At 39.3% G+C, this 24,753-nt stretch overlaps 1 protein-coding gene across 1 annotated transcript in view; it reads left to right on the forward strand.

Moving 5' to 3' along the window:
* The window catches only part of LOC121728801 (E3 ubiquitin-protein ligase RNF123-like), a 55,894-nt gene that overhangs the window by 30,050 nt on the left and 1,091 nt on the right, over positions 1-24,753 (forward strand). The window contains exons 17-33 of the mRNA XM_042117135.1: positions 459-547; positions 1,032-1,140; positions 1,731-1,878; positions 2,321-2,420; positions 3,016-3,107; positions 8,394-8,543; positions 13,754-13,851; positions 14,436-14,500; positions 14,992-15,126; positions 19,208-19,370; positions 19,759-19,896; positions 20,155-20,228; positions 20,770-20,909; positions 22,453-22,638; positions 23,321-23,491; positions 24,030-24,138; positions 24,472-24,655. Coding sequence (XP_041973069.1) covers positions 459-547; positions 1,032-1,140; positions 1,731-1,878; positions 2,321-2,420; positions 3,016-3,107; positions 8,394-8,543; positions 13,754-13,851; positions 14,436-14,500; positions 14,992-15,126; positions 19,208-19,370; positions 19,759-19,896; positions 20,155-20,228; positions 20,770-20,909; positions 22,453-22,638; positions 23,321-23,491; positions 24,030-24,138; positions 24,472-24,655 — 2,151 coding nt within the window. The remainder of the gene's footprint in view (positions 1-458; positions 548-1,031; positions 1,141-1,730; positions 1,879-2,320; positions 2,421-3,015; positions 3,108-8,393; positions 8,544-13,753; positions 13,852-14,435; positions 14,501-14,991; positions 15,127-19,207; positions 19,371-19,758; positions 19,897-20,154; positions 20,229-20,769; positions 20,910-22,452; positions 22,639-23,320; positions 23,492-24,029; positions 24,139-24,471; positions 24,656-24,753) is intronic.

The following is a 24,753-nucleotide window of genomic DNA, read 5'->3' on the forward strand; positions in this document are numbered from 1 at the left end:
CATTCTTCCTAATATTATAAATTGTAGAGTGTGTGCTGTCTGGTACCTTTTCATTCTCAATACTCAGTGTATTTTTTTGAAAGCCGATTTTGATGAAAATTCGTGTTGGGATATTATGAGTCCCGCAGAAGGAAATAGGACTTTTTTATCTGTAGTTAGTGTAAAATACACTTAGGGGCTGTTTCAGCACTTCCTGTCACCTGTCACTAGCACTTAAGTGCTGGATAGGCTATGCACCACTTAACTAGACAGATAGAGTATGGAGAATCTATTAAAAAAGTTGTAGACATCTGGCACTTTATCAGAAAGTGGTGAAATTAAACTCCCTTAGGGCTGTTTCACCACTTTCTGAGTGTCGGATAGGATATCCACAACTTTACTTATCTGTCAAGTTAAGTTGTGGATAGCCTATTCCGCAACTTATCAGGAAGTGGTGAAACAGGCCCTTAAATTCATAGCCAGGACCTGGTGAATATACTCGGGGAGGAGAGCGCGTTCATACAGAGCTTCGAGCCCACATACAACAGGGGCGGCGGTATTGATACTGGTAAATATTTACGTCACATGTAGCAGTTAGGTCGATTGGTTTATTTAAGAACTTTGCTGGCTTCTACTTTTTGACGACTTCCCTGAAAGCCTTTTGAGATTTTTTCAACTTCAACTTCACAGAGGCGAGACAATACAAAGCGACACTACGCTAGAGACATTTGTTTATTTTTTTTAGTATACTTAATTGATTAAAATTATAACAATAATAAAAAATATACGGACTCTTTGCCAAAATTACTACTCGAGTAAATTCAATGACTCTGAGTACGGCCGTATCAGCATCGTGCGCGCCATACTCGTCGAACGCACCGCATTGTACACGAAATACGGCGCGTACAGTGCGGACGAATGTGCGAGGTTTCACATCATTTCATACAATGAATTCTAAGATGCGGCGCGTTCGGCGCGTGCGTGCTGATAATAATTAATGCGATCACCTTTAACCTTCACTTTAATACTGTGTGAAGGCGATACGTTATCAGGTGTGACGACGGAGTCTCTGGGTCTGGCGACGCTGCCGCAGGTCATCTCGTCCATGGCGCGCTTCATGCAGGCCGCCGCCCCCGCAGCCGCAGCCGCTTCCCAGAACAGGTTAGTTACAAAATCAGGTCGCCTGTGTATTGAAGCTTTAAGACCGAACATTTTCTCTGTTACTAGATAGGTACTGCAAGTAAATTTGCATTGAAGAACTATTGTAGCGTGATGTCTTAAATTTTATGTCAAAATTTTACGTCACAAAACTCAGCCTCTTCGCTATAACAGTATCAGCTAATCAGATAGTTTATTGTCACCAGAACTCCTACAGATATTTTTTCTGTCAATCCGTTGCTACTTGCTACATCGACGCAACACAATGCAACGGAGAAATGTAGCTGGCTTCGCTTTCACTCGATTCCTATGATAAACCACCAGAAACAACTGGTGTTTCTGAACTGAATTTTATTGTTACTTCATACTATGTTACTCCACTCCATCGGTTGCCCAGATCGATCGCGACTGTTAGTCCAGTCGATCGTGGCCAGGCGAAAAATATAAATAATTAGACCAGACTACCAAACCAATAAGCTAAACTATGCTGTTTCATTTAAGATTACGAGAAGTATGAACTTGGTAGATCGCACAGGGTTTCGTTAGTAAACAGTAGATCTTAGGTCTAATAAAGTTGGCCACCCCTACTCTAGGCCGACGGTAGAGACAGCGCTGGGTCTGAAACTGACGCGGTCGGTGATGCCGGGCGCCGGCGTCGTGCCCGCCCGCGCCGCCCTCGTGCGACTCACTGACGGCCTGTTCGCGCTGTATCACGCCAATGCTGTTAAATACGCTGAGAAGGTATACTTACTTGTTACTCAAATTATTGTTTTGGGGTATTGTTGGGGTAAGGTTTATTTACTACTAGATGACTCCCGCAACTCCGTTGCGCCAGAATTCGTTTATCGCGCCGAAACCATACGTTTTTCCTGGATAAAAAGTATTATATGTCCTTACCCAGGACTCAAAGTATCACCATATCAAATTTCAACAAAATCGGTTCAGTGGTTTGGGCGTGAAGAAATAACAGACAGAAAGTCATACACACTTTTACATTTATAATATTATAGTAAGTATAGAAATCTGTGCTTTATACAACAGCTAAACGATCAAACAAGTTCACTAACTGTCAAACGAGTCGAGTATAATAAGCAAGTAGCCACCCCCGACACAGCTGCGGTCTTACCTATATTATGAGTAGCCAACCTCCTAAATTAGTAGTTTGTATTATGTTGGATGATAGTTATGCGAGCTGCGAGACAATCAGCTGGACATGGCGGACTGTCTGCACGACATACAGCAGCGCATGGACTTGATGACTGCTGAGCTCGCCGCCTGCAAAGGTACGATCACAGACATAGATCAAGATAGATACCGCATGTTTATATACTTCGCGTGCCATTTCGCGTTCCCAAATGACGAGCAATGCTCGTTTTTCGAATGTCTGTTCTTTAGTCTGCTATCGGAATCGGACGTCAATCGTAATTTTAAAAATGCCTAAATGCCTGAAAGTGCCGTATTGAGCTGTAGAAATTCAAATAGAAACGTTGGCCTATAGGTAATGGACACGTTTCTTATCATCGGTACGTCACAGAAGGTAGGAAAAAAGTGGCACCCTCGTTTTCATACAAATGAAGCGACATGCGGTATCTATCTTGATCTATGTCTGTGGGTACGATGCTATTCATTAAAAAAAATTGTTTAAACAGCTTAGGCTCAGAAAGTTATTATTGTGATTTGTATGATTTTAAAAATATTGTGTAGTTAGTACTGTGTATATTTAAGCTATAAAATAATATCAGTAAACTATGAACCTAAAAAAATGAACGTTTATTTGAGCGTAGCACTACGCTACGACGTAGCACGGCGTAGCACAACGTAGAGGAGCTACGCTATTGTACGATGAGCTACGGTAAACCTGTTAATTATATTTTTTAGACAAAATCAGCTTGACTGAAGAACAACAATGTAAGAAACATTTGATGGAACATATTTTGATGGAATTGGGACGGTCCAGGAATATTTATCTGGTAACTTATATACCTTATATGCTGTAACTGAGATAATTTAGCTCCATAATTGTGTATATATTTGTGTAATACGTTTTTATTACAATTTGTTTTTGAAATTAGAATAAACTTTGTGTTGTTCTGAAATAAGAAGTTTTATTATTATTCTCTATTATACTACAACATAATACTATAATTCTATAACATAACATAATTTGACCATACCTGAAATAAGAAAAACGACAATTAAAGTTTATTCTAAACTATTTTTTACTATTAATCTTAAAATATGAAAACTCTTGAAAAATATGAAAACTTGCTCGGTAATGCTTGTCAGTTGTCACAGATAAAACTCCTTCGGCTTCTCCTCTTGATGTTTGTCAAATTGTGGCACAATTAATTTTTGCCACTATGAATGGGCGCCAATTTTAAATAAGGAAATATTATTTCCTTTATATCTCCCCCCCTCAGAAAAAAAAATCATAAAGATTTTTCAGCCAAATCCACTAGGCACTGCAGCTGTCGAATGTTTTCTCCAATTCAGGAACGGGGATCAGCTTTGTGATGTGAAAAATATTAGATTCTGTCTTTTTATGTCCAGTATCTACTCTAAATATAGTGCTAGATAGTTTTTCTATAATTTTATATGGTCCAATTCTTAGTTCGTCTAATTTCTTTCTGTTTAGCTTATTCCCATTTTCTATGTATACATATTCACCTACTTTATATTCATGAAATTTCCTGTTTTTGTCAAATATTTTCTTATTATAATCATGTGATTTAATAGTATTTTCCAATGCTCTATTTTTGTCTCGAATCCAATCATTTTCAGATATTTTATTTTGCTTCAACTCTTTCGGTAAAATAGCAACGTCTCTTCCAAATAATAGGTAGCTCGGTGTATAGCCAGTGACTGTATGTGGGGTATCATTGTATAGCTTGACACATTCTTGGGCTATGGTTGTCCAGGCTCTTGTATTTCCCTGTTCGTTAATTTTACATCTAATTTTATTCACTAGGGTTTGATTTAGCCTCTCATTTAAGCCATTGGAAAATGGAGCATTAACCGCTGTGAATACTAGAGGTATTTGTTTTTCATCTAAATATTTCTTGAAATCTTTTGAATTTATCCCTGGGTATTGGTCCGATAGTATCATACCAATATTGAAAGTTTCAGGTATTTTTGATACTAAACTGATGAAATCATTAGCACTCTGTGTTTTGGAGGTGAGAATAAATGCATGTCTTGTGAAATGGTCGACTAACAAATGAAGATATCTTTTTGTAGATCTCGAACCTCCAAAGCCTCCAATAGTGTCTATGGAGACAATGTCGAAAGGTTTCTTTGCTGGGCCCAATTGTGACATCATACCATATTTATATTGACCTCTTGATTTATTTTTTACACATGTATCACAGTTTTTGCAAATTTTCTTAATATTTTCAAATAAATTCTTTGTTATATAATATGGACTTACAGTATTTTGCATCTGTTTCATTCCAATATGACCCAGGTTATTGTGCAATTTCTTTAAAAACTTCATGCTAAATTCTTCTGATATAATAACTTTTTCCTTTTCTCTACTTTTCTTAAAGTAAATATTGCACTTTTCAATCAATTTACTTTTGTTATTTTGAATATGAACATTTTTATTTTGATCTAATATAATATCTTCCAATGTAATTAAGTTAACAGTTTTTAGTTTTTCTTCTATATTATTATCTGGTTCTAATACCGGATTCCTGCTTAGACAGTCAGCTTCTATGTTTTGTTTTCCAGGTGCATATTTTATTTTGAAATCGTACTGTGACAGATAGTAAGTTAAATCACCTAAGTCTTCATCTGGTCGAGCTTTTAAATTTAAGTTTTCTAGTGGCTTATGATCAGTGTAGACAGTGAATGATCTTCCTATCAGCCAAAATTGCCAATACCTAACTGCTTCTTTGATGGCTAGACATTCAAGGTATATTGCTTTTTTCTTCTTCTGTGCATTATTAAGTTTCTTTGAGAAATAAGCCACTGGCTTTTCTTCGCCATTTGGTTGTACCTGTTTCAAAATGGCACCAATGCCTTCCAATGAGGCATCTGTATATATATTTATGGGTAAATTCCTATCATAAATTTCTAGTATAGGTTTTGAACACAGTAACTTTTTTATAGTATTAAATGCTTCTTGACATTTTTCAGACCAAATGAATTTTTCATTTTTCCGAAGCAAATTATGCAAAGGGTCCAATATTTTAGCACTGTTTGGTATAAATCCATGGTAAAAATTTATTTTCCCTAAAAACTGTCGTACGTTTTTTTGAGTTTTAGGGACTGGAAATTCCATTATTGAAATTAAGTTATCATTGATTGGCCGAATAGAATTGTCTTGGATTATATGTCCCAAATATTTTACCGAGTCAGATGCGAATATGCATTTGGTAAATTTTAATCTGAAACCTTCCCTTGTAATTGCTTCCAGTAATTGTGTTAGATGGCTAATGTGTTCTTCAAATGTTTTTGAATATATCAATATATCATCGATATAATTAACAGCAAAGCCGTTTAGATGATATTTTCTTAAAATTGTACTCAATATCCTTTGGAAAATAGCTGGTGACGTTTTGAGTCCAAATGGCAAACACGTCCACTGGTAGTGCCCTTCTTGGGTAACAAAAGCTGTTTTCTTTCTGTCTTCGATACGTAGCGGGATTGCCCAAAACGCAGAATTTATATCTAGGGTTGAAAAAAATCGACAGTTTCTCGTTTTTATCATCAGATCTTCAATAAGAGGAAATGGTTGGGCCTGTGGTACCACTAATTTATTTAATTCCCTGAAATCTATACAGAGTCTTGACTTTTTGTTGTCTTCTTTTTTAAACGCTAGGGTAACGGGTGCAGCAAATGGGCTGTACGACTCTTCAATAAGTTTATTTTCCAGTAACTTAGCTACTTGTGCCTCTATTTCTTTCTTGTCCTCTACTGTGCATTTATATGGTCTCTTACTACAATATTTATCCATTATCAAATCTATCCTTGATTCATACCCATTAACTGTACCAATATCGTATTTGTCCTTTGCAAAAACATTTTTATATTTAGAAATTAATTTAATTATTTCATGCTGTTGTTCTTCCTTTAAATGCTTTATCTTTATATCAAAATCTTCTTTTATAATATGTTCATTAAAATTAATCATGTTCTGTATTTGTCTCTTATCATTTGTTGTTATTTTCTGGGATCTTTCACATGTAGGTATAGATTTATGGATGTTCAGATTTTGTGAAACTGTTAAATTTTCATTTTGAATCAGTTTATACTCTTTTATCAGATCCAATCCAATTAAGAAATCATGATGCATTTTTTCCTCATCCATAACATAAATATCAACATTTTTTTCTAATGCAAACATTTTAATTTTCAATTTCACCAAGCCACTTGTTTCCGTAACACCACTAATTGTTTTTAAATTTGTTTCATTCTTGCCAATACCTTTTCCTTTTAATTTAAGGAATCTTGAATTTATTAATGAAACATTTGAACCAGAGTCATACACTCCATATAGTTCAAGTTTATCATCCAATTGTAGCTTGACGTATATTAATGGTGTTACAACTCGTTTTTTTGGTCAGTTATCAATTCAGCTTCAATCACAGAGTTGTTAACATGTTTATAGTCCCTTTTTTTAACTTGTCCATTTTCATTTGACCGAAACCAGCAAGTAGCTTCCGGATGGTAACGGGTACCTTTATTTAACTTGTCACATATTTTACATGGACTTTTCTCTTCATTTTTACTCACATACTTCTGGTTTTCATATTTCCTTGGAGTTATCCTACTTCTTCTGTTCATCAGGTGTTCATATTTACCGAGTTCGTTAAATAAATCTACTGTGTCTTTTAAGGATTCCCTGTCAATCTTGTTTAATATGAATTCTGGTAAACCAGCCGCAATGATATCAATTAAAGTATCTGTATCTATTGATTTTCTCATCTCCAATAATAGTTTCTCCTTTCTCATTGCATAATCCACTAGTAAACCCTCTTTATATTTAAAAGATAATGCATATATCACTGGATTCCAACCTTTATTGATAAATGAATGACAAAACTTATCTTTCCATTGCGACCAATCTGAATTCATTGATAATTTTATAATCATTGAATTGTACCAGTCTAAACAACTTTTGTCCAAAAATAATCGGAGTACTTCAATTTTACTTTCATCGGTTGTGACATCACATCGAATGCACTCTTTCTCAAACATCTCAATCCATTGACTTGCATTTGGATTTCTTGTTGTAAATTTTTCTATCACAAATTTTTCTGCTATATTTTTCAAATTCTGTTGCTTATTGCTGCTAGTTTGAGTATTTTCCAGGAACCTCACAAATATTTTTTCTAATCTTTCTGTTTCCGTTGGCAATGTATTACCAGTAAGGGATTTCTCTATACTTATTTCCTCCAAATACTGGTCATTAAATTGAATATTATTATCTGCATCTAGATAAGTTTCGGACAGTTCTTTTGACAAGGTTATCCATATTCTTCTTTTTTGGTATCGTTTCTTTAAGCTATTTTTTACTTTAGTAAAGGATGTAGTAGAACATAAGGTCTTATGATGACTAACTCCTTGTAATTCTTCTGGTATAGCATATACTTTGCTGTCCGGTGTGCCAATTGAGGTTATACATAAAATATTAGATTTTCCATCACTACTAGGCAACAAAGTAAATTCGAATTGAAGTTTTTCCATTGTTTTTTATAAACAAATTGTCGTTTTGTAATACGTTTTTATTACAATTTGTTTTTGAAATTAGAATAAACTTTGTGTTGTTCTGAAATAAGAAGTTTTATTATTATTCTCTATTATACTACAACATAATACTATAATTCTATAACATAACATAATTTGACCATACCTGAAATAAGAAAAACGACAATTAAAGTTTATTCTAAACTATTTTTTACTATTAATCTTAAAATATGAAAACTCTTGAAAAATATGAAAACTTGCTCGGTAATGCTTGTCAGTTGTCACAGATAAAACTCCTTCGGCTTCTCCTCTTGATGTTTGTCAAATTGTGGCACAATTAATTTTTGCCACTATGAATGGGCGCCAATTTTAAATAAGGAAATATTATTTCCTTTATATTTGTAAAATTACGCTCTTAAGATCTTCAAAAGATAAAATGATGATATTAAAAGGATAATCAGACCTATTACAGCAAACTCTAAAAGGCAACAGGTAAAAAGAAGATGCACAAAACTTTCACACAGACACCTCAGAATTTTCTGGCATCATCTCGTTTTCATTATCAGAAGGAGCTAGAAACAGGAGCAGTAGCGATGTCGTGGGTGCGGGGCGCGGTGTGGACGCGACAGAGACAGAGCGATATCGCGCGCCTGCTCGCCGGCGCGCTGCACACGCTGCGGATGCTGTCTGATGCCGACTACGCTGCGCAAGTGCAGGTACAGTTCGGGATTATCAGGAGCTGGAGACGGGTGCTGTGGCGATGTCGTGGGTGCGGGGCGCGGTGTGGACGTGATAGAGACAGAGCGATATCGCGCACCTGCTCACCGGCGTACTGTACACGATGCGCCTGCTGTCTGACGACTATGCCGCATTACTACATTCCGATACCCCTTCAGACGGCCTAAACATAATATCTTAGCCCCTGTAGACCCTGTAGACCCCATCACAGAATACGTAACGTACTGTGTATAGTTACGTAAACAGAAATCACACTCACCCGCGTGGTTAGTACTGCACCGGGGACGACGTCGGCGCCTTCCCCGAGGACTCAACACGACCCGAACGACAAACAGACAGACCGACCGAAATCCGGTGCCGAGCTCGATCCCGGGTTCGAGTTCGCATGCGGATAGCATAAGAACACACCTAAATCATGACCGCGACCGCGACATTGTCGTAGAGAGCTCTACCAATTACTTTGACATTAGAACATATACGCATATGTCACCCCAACCGGACTCGGAAGGGGAGAGGGACGACCCTCTTTTAAGCTATAACATTAATAACTTGAGTTCTTTTTTTGTTGCGATAAAAAGTACGGTTGTCACGTGGTTAACTAGCACGTGGTATAAATTTACAACTATCAAACTCATGATAAAAGTACACTTCTGATAGTAGCTACATTTGAATTCACGAAATCCACGTATTCCATGTACATTCCATGTATATTTTACTGCATTATGTACACTGCGCTATTCCTAGAAGTAAGAGCACGTCGGTTCGCGGTAGGGAAATATTTATCTCAGTTCCCAGTGTTTACTTGATCTTAAAACCAACAAACATACTGCGCTTTACATATCATATTATTGCGCTTTATAGAATTGTGCACATTTTGACGGGGAACAGTGGCGTCGGCCGTATTTTTCTTAAAGGACATTAGGCAATTTCCATAATATTATGTTGGTCTAAAAAAAAGAGGCGCGGCCAGACCTAGGATTATTTAAAATAGCTAGGGAACTTAAAAAAATATGGACTTAACCCTGTACCTGCATTTGTTATATTAGGTATTATTTATTATTATTATGAGTTACCTACGTACGAAATCTTAAATAACTACTAAAAACGTATAGTAACAGTGTTAAATTCATAGAATTAGTTTAAGATATAAATAACCTAGCTATTGGAAATATGCCTAGAACTGGCCGCGCATTTATTTATTTTTAGACCAGAATGCCTGATGTCCTTTATTGAAATCTATCGCTCACTCTATGAAAAAAAACCTGCAGTCCACTATGTGTGCTATTCTTATACACAACTATAATTTAGTATATAATAAAATTATATCTCGCAGTCAATTCTTTTAGAATAATTTGTATGTGTATGCAGCGCTGCATAATATCGACTTGCAAACAACAAGCCATTATATTATAAGAGAAAATTTAATACCTCGTAAAGTCGAGGCAGGGAATACTTTAAAGAAATTGTATTTTGTAATATTCTTAACACTTTACAAATTTTTTGTTCAATATTGAAAATGTTTCCTTTTATTTTAAAATTGTATTCGAATAAGAGGTACCTAATAATATAAGAACGTTTGTGAAGAATGTTTAACGGCCGTTCCCAATATTTGATCTATATCTGGTTTTGCCTTACTAGAGATAGGAATAGCTCACATTAGACATTAAAGACATATATTTTATGTCAATTGTGAGGTATTCCTATCTCTAGTAGGGCAAAACCAGATATAGATCAAATATTGGGAATATCAGTCTCCCTATAATTTTGAATGTTAATTAAGCCATTCAAAATCGAAAACCGGCGTGAAACAGCGCTTGCGCTGTGTTTCGCCGAGTGAGTGAGTTTACCGGAGGCCCAATCCCCTACCACCCTAGAATTGCCGCAATTGAAAAACAATTTGTTACCCCAGGAGGGTACCAACTGCGTTGGAGAATCCCTCTCTGGACGTCCATGCTCAGGAACCCCTGGAACTGAACGTGGACGTCCAGGCTGCCCCTCGTATTCTGGGGAGGGCAAAACTGCGCTCCAATCTGCTCGGGGCAAGAGCAAACACACAAAGGCACCCCCCCCCGATATTAAACATGGACTTTTGTAATATCAGGGGATTACACTCCAACCTTAATGCCGTCCATTACCACCTTGAGACGGAAAAGCCAGCTTTGCTCTTTTTAACCGAGACGCAGATATCATCTCCGAGTGACACATCATACCTTTCCCACCCAGGTCGAGCACTCCTTTCTACCCAAAGCTGGAGTGTGTATATCAGAGATGATATCAGCTCTCGCCGCCTCAGCAATCTTGAGGTCATGGACCTATCAAACTTATGGCTCCGCATAGATTGCGACGACCACCCTTGCGTCTATGCGTGCCTATATAGGTCCCATAGTGGTGACCCCAAGACGGACCGACTCTTGGAGCACCTACAAGCTGCTTCAGATTTTGTGCTGCAGCAGATCCCATCCGCAGAGATCATAATACTTGGCGACTTTAATGCCCACCACGCCGACTGGCTCAATTCCAGTAAAACTGATCACGCGGGGAGATCTGTCTGCAACTTTGCCCTTGCGAACGACTTGACACAACTGGTTACTACGCCTACGCGAATCCCAGATGTGGATGGTCAGAATCCTTCCTTGTTGGACCTCCTACTGACTTCAAATCCTGACGGCTACCAAATATCCGTAACCGCACCACTTGGTTCATCGGATCATTGCCTTGTTAGGAGTTCTGTGCCACTTACGACGGTGTTAAGACAGCGCGCAGTTAAATACCGTCGTGTGTGGCACTATAAGTCAGCAGACTGGGATGGGATGCGGTCGTTTTTTGCATCCTATCCTTGGGGGCACGTGTGCTTCTCGCCGGACGATCTCGACAACACTGCCAACTCTGTTGCTGATGTGGTGATGCAGGGGATGGAACTTTTCATTCCGACCTCTGTAGTGCCAACTGGCGGCAGATTTCGTCCCTGGTTTGGTTCATCCCTCAAAAAAGCTTCTCGCCGGAAGCAGGAGGCTTACCAATCCTGGGCCAACACAGTGTCTGCTCGGGATTTAAATACCAGCATATATAAAAAGGAGTACAACCTTGCCTCTAGGTCTCTCAAGAAAGAGATTACTCGGGCAAAGCAACAGCACATCAATAGAATTGGCAAGAGACTTGAGCGCCTCCCCTCGGGAACCCGTGCATTCTGGTCTCTGGCCAAAGCTATTGAAGGAAATTTCTGCAAGCCAACCCTACCATCCCTACACGTAGGAAATGGATCGTTGGCCCAGGACGCAAAAGACAAAGCCGATCTTCTGGGCAAGCTCTTTGCGTCAAACTCGACCCTGGATGACGGGGGGCAGAAACCGCCGACCATACCGCGATGCACGAGCATCATGTCGGATATACGGTTTCATCAGCGCTCAGTGCGAAAAGCCCTCTGTTCTCTTGATATCCAAAAGTCGAGTGGGCCTGACGGAATCCCGCCTATTGTGTTGAAAAAGTGTGCTCCAGAGTTGGCTCCGGTCTTGACGCGTCTTTTTCGGCTCTCCTATTCCACTGGCATAGTCCCGGCTTCCTGGAAGACAGCCTTGGTGCACCCGATCCCCCAAAAAAGGTGATCGCTCAAATCCTTCCAACTACAGACCAATCGCTATAACCTCTCTCTTCTCGAAGATAATGGAATCCATTATCAATTGCCAGCTTCTTCGATACTTGGACGGCCAGGGATTGCTAAGCGACAAACAATACGGGTTCCGTAAGGGTCGCTCGGCTGGTGATCTCTTGGCATACCTGTCTCATCGTTGGGCTCAGGCAATTGAGTCGAAGGGAGAGGCATTGGCTGTTAGTTTGGACATTGCGAAGGCCTACGATCGGGTTTGGCATAAAGCGCTGCTATCAAAGCTTCCATCATACGGGCTGCCCGAGAAATTATGTAAGTGGGTCACTAGTTTCTTAGCAGACAGAAGCATAAAGGTCGTAGTTGACGGCGAATGCTCGGAAACTCAGTCTGTTAATGCTGGTGTCCCTCAGGGCTGTGTGCTATCGCCTACTCTATTCATACTGCATATCAATGACATGTTACAAACCAAAGGCATTCATTGCTATGCGGATGATAGTACAGGTGATGCTTTATATACCGGCTCCCCTAATATTTCTCGGCAAAATGTCACTGAGAGTCGAAACGAACTTGTGTCTAAGGTGGAGAATTCATTGGAGAAGGTCTCTGAATGGGGTAGACGTAACTTAGTCCAATTCAACCCCGCCAAGACACAAGTCTGCGCGTTCACCAATGGTCGTTTATCCTCGTTTCGAGGGCACATCTTTAACCATCTCCCCTAGCATTGAGATACTTGGCGTCAACATATCGAGTGAAGTCCAGTTCCGATATCATCTTGAGGGTAAGGCCAAATTAGCCTCGAAGAAGCTTGGCGTTCTTAACAGAGCGAGACAGTCCGGACCAACGCCTACAACTCTACAAGGCGCAGGTTCGGCCTCATATGGAATATTGTTCTCATCTCTGGGCAGGGGCGCCAAAATACCAACTGCTCCCTCTGGATCGTATCCAACGAAGGGCTGCTCGAATTGTTGACTGCCATAGTGTTTCAAACAGCTTGGACCCCCTGGAATTACGCCGAGATGTTGCTTCACTCTGCATCCTCTATCGGTTGTATCACGGGGAGTGCTCTGAGGAATTGTTCGGAATCATACCACCTGCAACTTTTCGCTATCGTCCCACGCGAAAAACATACCATCCTCATCACCTTGATGAGTGGCAGTCTTCCACAGTGCGTTTTTCGCGTAACTTTCTGCCGCGCACTGTAAAACTCTGGAATGAACTGTCACCAGCAGTATTTCCGGACCGATACGACCTGCAAACCTTCAAGAAAAGAGCGTATACCCTCTTAAAAGGCCGGCAACGCACCTGCAGCTCTTCTGATGTTGCGAGTGTCCATGGGCGACGGTAGTTGCTTACCATCAGGTGACCCGTTTGCTCGTTTGCCCTCTTATTTAATAATAATAAATAAAAATAAAAAATAAAAAAAAAAAACACGCAGCCCAACACCGTGGGAGGCAATGAGTATGTCAAATATTTTTATTCTTTAATGGTATAATCAATGTTACGCGGAGAAGCTCAAATACGATGATAGACATGACTATTTAGCATCCCATTCAAACAATCTTAAAAAAACCGGTTGTTCACCAGGGCGGCAGCAGAGAGGTGTTGGGCGGCAAGAGCTCGGTGCTGGACGACGACAGCTACTCGTCGCTGCAGCTCGACTACACCTCCAGCTCAGACCAAAGGTACCAACTGCAGTCGTGTCACAAAATCAAAATATTTTTTATTCAGAGTAATTTTTTTACAAAAATATTTCCGAACGTCGATAGTCGATACTAATACATCACATTAGAACAATTTATTGTATACTACCGCAGAGTCTTTAAAATTATCTAATGTTTTATTTTACTTTGTCAGGAAGACCTAACAAAGTAAAATGACCTGACCTTTGCCTATCAATAAAAACAGTAAATAACTTATACTAGAAAATAAGAAGCCAATTACAGGTCCTCACAAAAAATATACAGGATAAGTAATAAGTTCAAACATAGCAGGCGCCACATACTTACTACTATGTAAATTACAATGTGTAAAGTGAGACTAAAGAGTCACAAATACTTAACATTAAAATTGTAAATGTACTATCAAAGAAATTGATTCATAGGCACTTGATGGTCCTACGAGAATTGGTCGGGCTATGTCAATTCAATATTAGCTGTGATCGGTCGGACGAATTTGACATAACGCGACCAAATTACGTAGGTCCGCCATTTGCCTAGGAATCAACTGCTCTGATAGTATATTTCATTTTAACATCCACATTCCACAGCCCCGTGACGCCCACATCACACGCCACTACGCCGCGTGTGTCTTTCCAATCGGTGGCAGGTTCCGGTATGGAATGTATATTATCTACAGCTTGCTAAAAAGATATCCTTCGGCCTTTTGCCCAAAAAATATTATGTAATTTACTCGCTATATTATAAAGTACTACTCGACGGGTGCTCTCATGTCATTCAATTATGTTAAAGATCCTTGTAGGAATGAATGTACTCATTACGCAAGTAGTATGTCATAATTTTCGATAATTTATTTGGAATGTAAATGAGTTACAATATAATTTATTCTGCTAATTATCATTGCGTTTGTGTACTTAATAATAACACTAAACTTATGGTCACCTTAGTTAATTTGCCATTTAACCAGTTAGCTAAGCGTCGTCTAGCTGTAGTGTTGAACGTTGCAGTCAACAAGTCGGCTAAACGACGTATAGCCGTGTGATTGAATGGCGTTGTTCAGTCAAAGGATTGAACGGCTATTTTAACCAGTGGCCTGCGACGTATATATCTAAGCATTTAGAATGTCCTTACACTGGTATCTTCCAGCGCCGACCAGTAATGCGGAGTTGTCGGAGGCGCTGTTCGCGTTCACGCCGGAGTACCACGTGGACGCGGCGCTGGAGCTGTGCAACACGCTGCGCCTGTACATGCACCCCACCGTGCCCACGCATCAGCTGCCAGGTGCGTGTGCGCACTGCAAGGACACTAAAAATTATATCTTTAGCATACTGACGCAGACATCCGTGAAAAAGCGAGTAAGTGCTTGTTCAGACAGCGGGAACCGTGCGTTTCCAGCGCAGTAACTGAGCGGTTAATTGTGAACATTGTAATACAACGGCTTTGTAAGAAGCTGCGAGCGGTTAAAATGCACGGGTCCAAACTCCAAACCGCGCGGTTCCCACTGTGTCTGAACAAGCACTAACATACCAACTGTCTTCCGCGTCGAATTGCTATTCATTGGTTGCATCTAGCTTTTTCACGGTTCACAAAGACAATAATATGGCAAGGGCGTTACCCAAGTAATGTTATCAGGGCAAATGTTAGGAATCTATTGACATTTTTGACACTTTATTCCAGCGACCACATAGCCTCTAGACCATAGACATAATATAATGCTAAAGACCAACAAAGAGTGCGAGAGAGAAGAAAATCCTTTAGGGAATTATAACAAGATGAAAAGAGAGAGGCAGTCTAATGAAAATTGTAACAACTTTTATTTGACAGGTCGTCAAAAGTCGTCAATCGTTTTTATGCCCTTTCGGTATTTGCAATTTATTATTTAAATCGTATGTTATTTTCAACAAATACTATTATATATAACAATAATAACTTGTGCTGTGAGTGATTGCAGTGTAAATCATAGGAATAATCCTGAAAAATATACATTTCACCCGTAATTAATCTTCATGTCCTAATTGATACGATGTGTTTATTTTTGCTATATTCTGGTCTTTAGTTCTCTATTTCAAATAAAATATTGTGAATCCTCCCTTTTACTTTCATATTTTGCGTAACTAAAGGTACTATTGTTCCTATATTACACAAATTTTAAAGAAAAAATTTTCATCAGAATTTCTTACATATACGCTAGTGCTTGAATCAAATTTATCGATATGCTTATCGATATTTTACAATAACATAAATCTAAAATAAAAATCATTTACCTTTATATTTATCACCTTAAGCCCGGCCGCACATTATCCGAAATTTCTGACCAGAAAAAACAAACAAAATCAATCTTTTAAAACAAAATTTACAATGCTGTAACTAAAAATTATACAATGTAAACATAGATAGATACATAATAATTGTAAGTCATGTAGAAGTAGCCTTGCAAGCAGTCATTCAGCATTCTACTCCCAAGATGTGCCATCAATTATGAAATCATTTTGGCTTTGGCACAAAACGTTCTTTGACTACTTTTTTAAATTTATTAATCGAAAGATTTTGAACGTTTTCTGGGACCATATGTTCCCATTTGAATATCAAGGAGTCACTTCGATTTCTCATTGTTTCCATCACCAGACCACCACTTTTGTGAACATGATACCTACTCGGAACAATACAATGTACAGCAAAAGAAAAAATTTGAAAATCGGTTCATAAACGGCGGAGTAATCGTTGAACATACATAAAAATATATCGACAGGCGAACGTCTAGAAGAACGTCCTGTTTGGAAGTCGGTTCAAAATAATTGTAATAAAATATTACGATATTTTATAATATGTATTTAATTTAAGAATAAAATATAATATACTATGTGTGTTGTTTACTTTCAACGTTTACTTTCAATGTAAGGACTGATTTACCAGATAGATTTTACCTGAGTAATAAATAAGTAACTTTATAATGTGTTAAGTGTAAATTATTTACCCCTATAAGAACCTCATGTCATAACATATCCAACGATTGAAAAATCATTCCAAAAGAAAATGTGTATCTACTTTTCAATCGTCACCTTTTTTTGCCAATTAAAATTTATGATACCTAATTTGAAATACAAATCTATCAAAGTTGCATATTATTTATTTCTTATAGAAACTCAGGTAAAATAACTCGAACGGACTAAACTATCGATAGCAAAATACTATACTATCGATAGTAAAATATACATCACTAGCACACGCACTCATTGACAGATCAAAAATGGTCACGCATTTTCGAGTTGTCAGGTGGTCTTTACGACAGTATATATTATGTCTATGCTCTAGACCATAAACATAATATAATGCTATATTATGTCTATGCTCTAGACGCCTATTGCAAGGCGAATACTTTCAGACAATATGTAAGACTTATAGGTCTTACTTTAGATTTTGATAGCGAAATCTGTCTTAGTATCGACCACATCCGTGACCCATGTACATCTCGTGCGTTTCATACAAAATATTTTTTTACTGTCAAGAATCAATTTGTTCAGAGCTCAAATTACACTGGTCTGAATCCATGACGAAAGCATTTGACATAAGTCATATCCCTTTCTATCAAATACAAATTAGTAATGCTTATCCTTTCTTCCGTTATCGTCACGCGTCACTAGTGATGTGATACCAACTATCTTTCAGAGGTATATTTTTTTTTAATCGAAAATCGAAACAAAGCGTGATATGCTCAAGTCATTTTGAGTAGAACTGTTGTTAAACAACTGATTAATGATTATAATTTATAGCGTATAGCTATACGTGGGAGAGCCATGCTTCGGCACGAATGGGCCGGCTCGACCGGAGAAATACCACGTTCTTACAGAAAACCGGCGTGAAACAGCGCTTGCGCTGTGTTTCGCCGAGTGAGTTTACCGGAGGCCCAATCCCCTATTCCCTACCCTACCCTATTCCCTTCCCTTCCCTTCCCATCCCTACCCTTCCCTATTCCCTCTTAAAAAGCCGCCAACGCACCTGCAGCTCTTCTGATGCTGCGAGTGTCCATGGGCGACGGAAGTTGCTTTCCATCAGGTGACTCGTTTGCTCGTTTGCCCTCTTATCTCATAAAAAAAAGCAATAAAAATTGTCGACGATTACTGAGCTCTGCAGTACCAACACTGTTTTTGCCAATTTTAGTAAGAGAAATATTGATAAACCATCCATCTACTAGTACTACTACTATCTACCCATCACAAAGCGTTGTTTTTTGTCGGCGTTGCGAAGTAATCATGAAATCTTATCTTGAAAGCGTAAAGAAAGTAACCAAGTAAAGATTTTTAGTCACTAAAACTTGGCGAACAACTATTTTTAGAAATAAATTTCCATCAATTTTATTGTGACTTAGAAATCATGTGGCGGAATCAGCAAGTCAAATAATCTATACTAAAAATAAATATAAAGCTGAAGTGTTTGTTTGTTGTTTGAACGCGCTGATCTCAGAAACTACTGGACCGATTTAAATTATTTTTTTCTCAGTATTAATCAAGGAAGGCTTAATTATATATCCTATGTAGCCTATATTATATTATCACGCTAAGACCAATAGGAGCGGAGCACCAATGAAGAATGTTTCAAAATCGGGTGATTTTTCCTATTGTGCTGCGTAAACGATAAAAGTTTCGCAAAAATCATATAATATTACAAAATTTTTGCTCTTTAAAAGTTTAAAAAAAGTATATATATATAATTTGTAAAAAAAGTATATTTTTAAATATAAGGTAAGTATAGGTACTTTTTTAATATAATCCGAAGACGTTTTTGTATATTTTTAGAAGCTTGCCACAATTAATAAAAGTCTTTTCTTAATTTTATACTTTAAAATAAATATGTACTGGTTTTTTTTATTTCTTTTGACAAGCGCTTCTCGTGTTTCCCATCACTAGTTCTGATTTATGACATGCCGTGAATTTGAATTGGCCAATCGTAATGCATTTCTTACCTCTCCCCCCCGCGTCGCTTACCTCAGCACATTGACACAATAATTTGTTAAGAGAAATCAAAACATTAGGCGTCTATTGGGTTATGTGGTCGCTGCTTTATTCAGTTAATTCAGTCCAATAGTTGTGAGCTACGGTGTTTCACATTGATAGGCCATTATCCATGTTATATTTTGCTAATGCTTTGCTTTGGTCTAAAAGATTTTAGCACTTGCAAAAGACTAACACTATCAGTGTAAGTATGTTCAGCATCTAGATAAGTAATAATATTTATAATAGCGAGCATGTTTCAAACCAAGGGTTTATTATATCCGACGCTTCTGTACCAATGTTCAATCCAGGATCATACTGGATATTGCCAGATACTTCTGGTATCTGCTTTTAAAGGTCAGCTCGTCCACCAGACTGGGAGGAGCTGGTGACGTCGTGCGCGACGTTCCTGTGCGGCGAGCTGGGCGACGCGCGCGTGGTGCTGGCGAGCACGCGCGAGGCGCTCGTGCAGACGCTCGCCTCCTTCGCCACGCAGCGACCCACCATGCGGGCGATAGAACGCGTGCCGGTCAAGCAGTAAGTATCCACCAGACTGGGAGGAACTGGTGACTAAGCTATAAGCAATGAAAAAGTTGTCGAAAGGCAGGAGCGTAAAGAAAACTCACAAACAGTTTGTCTTATTGGTAAAAGTAAGTATGTCCGGGGCCATATTGTACGATTTAAGGATAATTTCTATTTTTCCTCATCAGGTACGTAATCCATTGAATTAGCTGGACCTCTGTGGCTTAGAGCCTACGAGTTTTCGTAGTTTACTTTCTATGTCTGGGGGGATATTATGTTTGGGGAATACAAGAGCCCCAAAACGGGTGTAGTAAAAATCTTTGCTGTGCTTAGGTCCTCTAAAAAGTTTTAAGACAATAATTTAAGACTTGGTACGTCACTGACCAAACCTATACAATGACAGACAGATGAAGATGATAGAGGAGCTGATGCGTCCGTACCAGAACCGCGCGTGGGCGCAGTCCAACTGGGTGCTGGTGCGGTTCTGGCACGGCTCCGGCTTCGGCTTCCGACACCGGCAGTGGCCGCACTTGGCCGCCAGGTATGAATATGCCGGCTTGAGTGGATGTCAAAAAACTGGTTTTGGTTTACATTGTGTATCTTCAAGTGAGTGAGGTTACTGAAAATCTTCAATCAATCAATCAATCAATCATTTAATTGCTTTCTCTGGTTTAGATCTGTCAGGTTTTTAACAATAACATAATATAAATGTTCCTTATAAATATACTCTATTTTCTCGTAGATGATAGATGATTTATATTTGTTATATTGTTAAGGCAAAGATAGTTAATATGATCAGGTACGGCGACAGAGAGCCCACCGTCAACAACCTGGGCGCTAAAGTGGACGCGGGACTGATGAGTCAGTGTTTTGGTAAGTTAGTATAATATATTGTAAACTTCTCAACTTTAATGTTAATTCTTATTGGCGTTTACCTCAACGCCATTCAACGAATTTTTTTTATAAAATTTGGGGCAAACAAGCCAACAGCTAATCTGATGGGAAGCATGGGTCTACCAGGATCTGATAGCAGATTTTCAAAAAATATCCTTGATCATTGGATAAATTTTTATATTTGCATGTTTCACACACAGAATCAGCCGCTATAAAGAAGAAAAAGGACCAAAATGTTATATTCCAATTACCCCGGTATTGCTATAAGAGTCAAATTCTTTTCTCACTTTTTGCCATCAGATCCTGGTAGCCCTATAACTACCGTCGCCACTCGCAGCAGCAGAAGAGTTGCAGGTGTGAAATGTAAAGATAATCCTTCTAAAATCTAAAATGAAAACAGCGATCAAAATATTATTATATTTTACATTCGAAGATGTAGCCTCTTGTTAGCTTGCTCTCTGCCTTTTTTTTATGAGTGAAATTCATCATTGTCATTATTCATAATCAACTACATCACCAGGCCCGTGTCCGTCGGAAGTGATCCAGGGCCGCGTCCGTCAGTACCTGGTGGAGCAGCCGCAGCGGGCGGCGCTGTTCCTCAACACGCTGCTCAACCAGCTCAACTGGGCCTTCTCAGAGTTCTACACCATGATGCAGGAGGTAGCGAGATCTATAAAATCTATTCACGTTACATATAAAGATGATGTTGTTTTTTGTTCGTCGGATTCGTTATTTTCCTGCTTGAAGACATGATAATTAAAAGCCCTGTAATCTAATTCGTGTAATATTTTACTAAAAGTATAAAGACATTTACATGTTATTATCCCCGCGTTCCACTTGACATTAAAAATGATCGAAACGCTCAAAATAAGAGGCATTTTGAGCGTTTTGATCGTTTTTAACGTCAAGTGGAACGCAGGGTATTTAAAAGAAATTATACTACATTTTTACGTCGGTGATTTTACAAATCCAATTTTAATATAAATTTGAAAACTTTTATAAACCTAAACGAAAATCTGGCGCTAATAAAACTAACTTGCAAAATATAAACGTCGTCGGGATGCAATAAATTCCGTATTCTATGTAGATTCTGTCCGCCGCACGCCGCACCTAACATCATTTGCCGTCCGCTAACAAGTAACTACTCTCTGAACACTGTAGGATTGCGGTATTCGAATTATTTTACTTTGTACTCGCTGCATATCCTATGCAATGGAATGTGAACCTTAAAAGTAGAGGCTTAAGTTCAAATTCGATAGTTATCCCCGCCTCATTTACTTCGGATGGACTGAGTGTCGACCGAATTGCAACGAGAGTCACGTTAGATCAAATTTTGCATCTGAATTTATGTAATTCAGTTTTGAGCTTCATTAAATTTCTCTAGAATAGCTTTTATATTATTTATTATGTTAACTGTCTATGGACAGACCAACTAAAATCCAATTAAAAAACAAATTTCAAAACTAATTTACTGCAATTGTTATTTTCAGGTGCCCAAATATTACGAGTAGTAATTATTAGTATTTTTATATTTTATGTCATTTCCCGTCGCTCTTTCGAGATATTAACAAATTATTTTCGATATGATTAGGATTGCAATTGATACATGGCTGTATCAATTACTTGAATCCTATCCTTTTTTTAACATGGGGAAATGCTTTACGCATCCCCGGCAAATTGGGGATATCGGCCTTTGTATGTGGGATTCCTGCGTAGTCTACCCACTAAAACCCCATGGTGCTCCACACATCGCTTAAGGCAGAGATGCGGTTACGATAGAATCTACCGCAACTCTACCAGCGCTTATCTACATTCTGCAGACCCGACACCACCCTGCTACTCGGGGGGCCGCGATGCGGAGGAACACCTTGCGTATCGCGGCTCTCTCTCTAGGACTCGGTGTCCCCACACCACCGCCCCGAGTAACTTGAATCCTATCCTAGACAAGTAGACAGTAGACACTCAATACACGATTTTCCCTCGTATGGGCTGTTTACACTCAGCCACTGCCGGTGCTCCTCGCGGTACCGGCAATATTGTCGAGAATACTTCTGCGGCAGTAACGACGCGAGTGTTGACACTCAGATCATCTTATTTACTCGCCACGTCGGGCAGTGGCAGCGGCATGACGAGTGGCAGTGCGAGATACTACTTACAATTCCTCGCTGCCCACTTCCCTATAAATATAAAAGACGCATTACAGATAGACCGCGTAGCCCAGGACTCGCAGCTTGAGTCCCGGCAAATCAAGCTATGTTCCACCTGCTTCGACCTGTACCACGGGCTGGCGCGCGCGCTGGAGATGACCTTGTGCCTGATGCCGCAGCTGCTCACCTCGCCAGAAGCCAGCGATGGCCAAAATGAGCTGCTCATTGGCAGGACCTGTCAGGTAATAGCAAGAAAGTTTTGCAACAGCAACCTTTCAAGCAGCACCTCCAGGACCAGATTTTTGATTTTTTTTAAGTCACCGACCACTGTGAAAACACAAAAATGTGATAAATATTTTGTACTTTTAAATTTCAATCAGCTCATGTAATTAAGAACACGAGAGCCAAGATACACAGGGCAAACTTTAACCTACATCTGTGCTTAACAATAATTAATGTTAATGCAGTCGATTTTGTAATATTCGCAATCGAATTCGTAAGCGAATACAGCAAAATAAGGGCAATATATTATGTTCAGTATCGATGGGAAATTGGCAAAAGTTAGTGCAGTTTAATCTCGCTAATGTCGCGTGTTGCAACCAGTTACTGTTAGTCTCGTAAATTATTACGTACAGACTACATGGCCATGTGTATGTCGTCTCGTATCGCGATTCGCGACTTGCCAAACAAACAGATTAACCTTGCACTTGGTAAAGTTTTCGCAGTATCAACATGTTATTATGCATTTAGAGATATTAATACTGTCGTATTTTCCAGTGTGTGTTATATAAAATAAAAAAACATTGCTAATTTTACAAGTTGTTATATGACAGCATGTTGCGTATGTAGAGTTTTATTGCTTGTTCATTATGTTTGATCGTCAACGTCGCCATTCATGTTTCACCATCTTATTGTTGAAACCAGGTAGTAATGGCGGTGGTGTCACGCGTGTGGTCGCGCGGGGGCGGCGGCGCGGCGTTCCGGCGTCTGGCGGCGCGCGGGCTGCCCGACACGGACCGCGTGCACCACTATGTCGCGCTGGCACCTATAGCGGGCTGCCTGCTGCGGGCGCTGGACCCTCAATTGCCTAAAGAGGTTCGTTGCTACACCAAGCTAGGGAGTTGTGGCCTTTATCAATAGTTTACAGTGCAACAACGCTTTAAATGAACGTGGCCAGGGGCGCTGCAGGTAAAGGAGAACTGTCGAAAATTGCGTTTTTGTATGATGGCGGCGTTCATTTAAAGCCTTGTCGCACTATAGACAGCTATGTTAGATATCAAAAATGTAGGTATGAGTTTGAAACAAGGTATGAAAACTATTTTTACTAAAGGTGCTGTTTGAAAACTTGTAACAAGATGAAGCTCCAAAATATTCGTGCGATACAACGACAAAAAAAAAGTGGGAAATTTTCGTATTGAAGTAGAAATAATTTGTGAACACTCTTTTGCCTGGGCTTCCTAAGGTTCTGTTGCTACTCCAAGTTACTCCAAGTTGCTCCAAGAGATGAGTAGCTTAATCATACTTCCCAAATGATTATTCTCATTATATGAGCCTCTGACAATCATTGGCTAAGATAGGGAATTGCGGATTAATCTTTTAGAAAATTGTGTAGTTAAGATATAGATATTTTCAGCATTTGAATAAGGTCGCAAACGCTCTGGTCTCGGAGCCGCTGTTCCGCATCGAGGGTCTGGAGTTCATGTTGGGAAGAGGAAAAGACAAAACCTTTTCCTTCTATAATTGTAAGTGATTTTCTTGTTTTTGTCTTGCTTTTTTTTTCAAATATGTGTGTCTAAAATTCGTTTATCGCGTGGAAACCGTAATTTTTTCGGGATAAAAAGTATTCTATGGTCTTTCCCGGAAGTCAAAGTACTTACCTCAACCATACCAAATTTCAACAGAATCAGTTCAGCGGTTTGGGCGTGAAGAAGTAACACATTGACAGACAGACGCACTTTCGCATTTATAATATTAGTATGTTTAATATTAGTATATGACATATAGACTTAAATACAACGTTGACATAATAGGTATATTGATTATAGTCACGTCCCAAAAAACTTCTGTTTCGAAAGATCCGGACGACGTGACGTCAGATGAGCTAGCGGCTCTCTGCGACGTGGTGGAGCGGCTCCGGGCTGCGCACGAGGCTCGGGCGAATTCCCCGGGCTCCAGCGCGCAGTCGGAGCTGCTGTGTACGATCTGCTACGCGCGCGTGGCCGACACCGCCTTCGAGCCGTGCGGACATCAGTCTTGTAGGTCAGTTGCGGTAGTTGGAGATTTGGAGGAGACCGTTTGAACCGGAATATAAGCTGCCTGGTTGAAGACCCTATCAGACTGGCGGTCTGCAGGCGCCG

Source organism: Aricia agestis, chromosome 1 (assembly GCF_905147365.1).
Source record: "Aricia agestis chromosome 1, ilAriAges1.1, whole genome shotgun sequence".
NCBI classification, from domain to species: domain Eukaryota; kingdom Metazoa; phylum Arthropoda; class Insecta; order Lepidoptera; family Lycaenidae; genus Aricia; species Aricia agestis.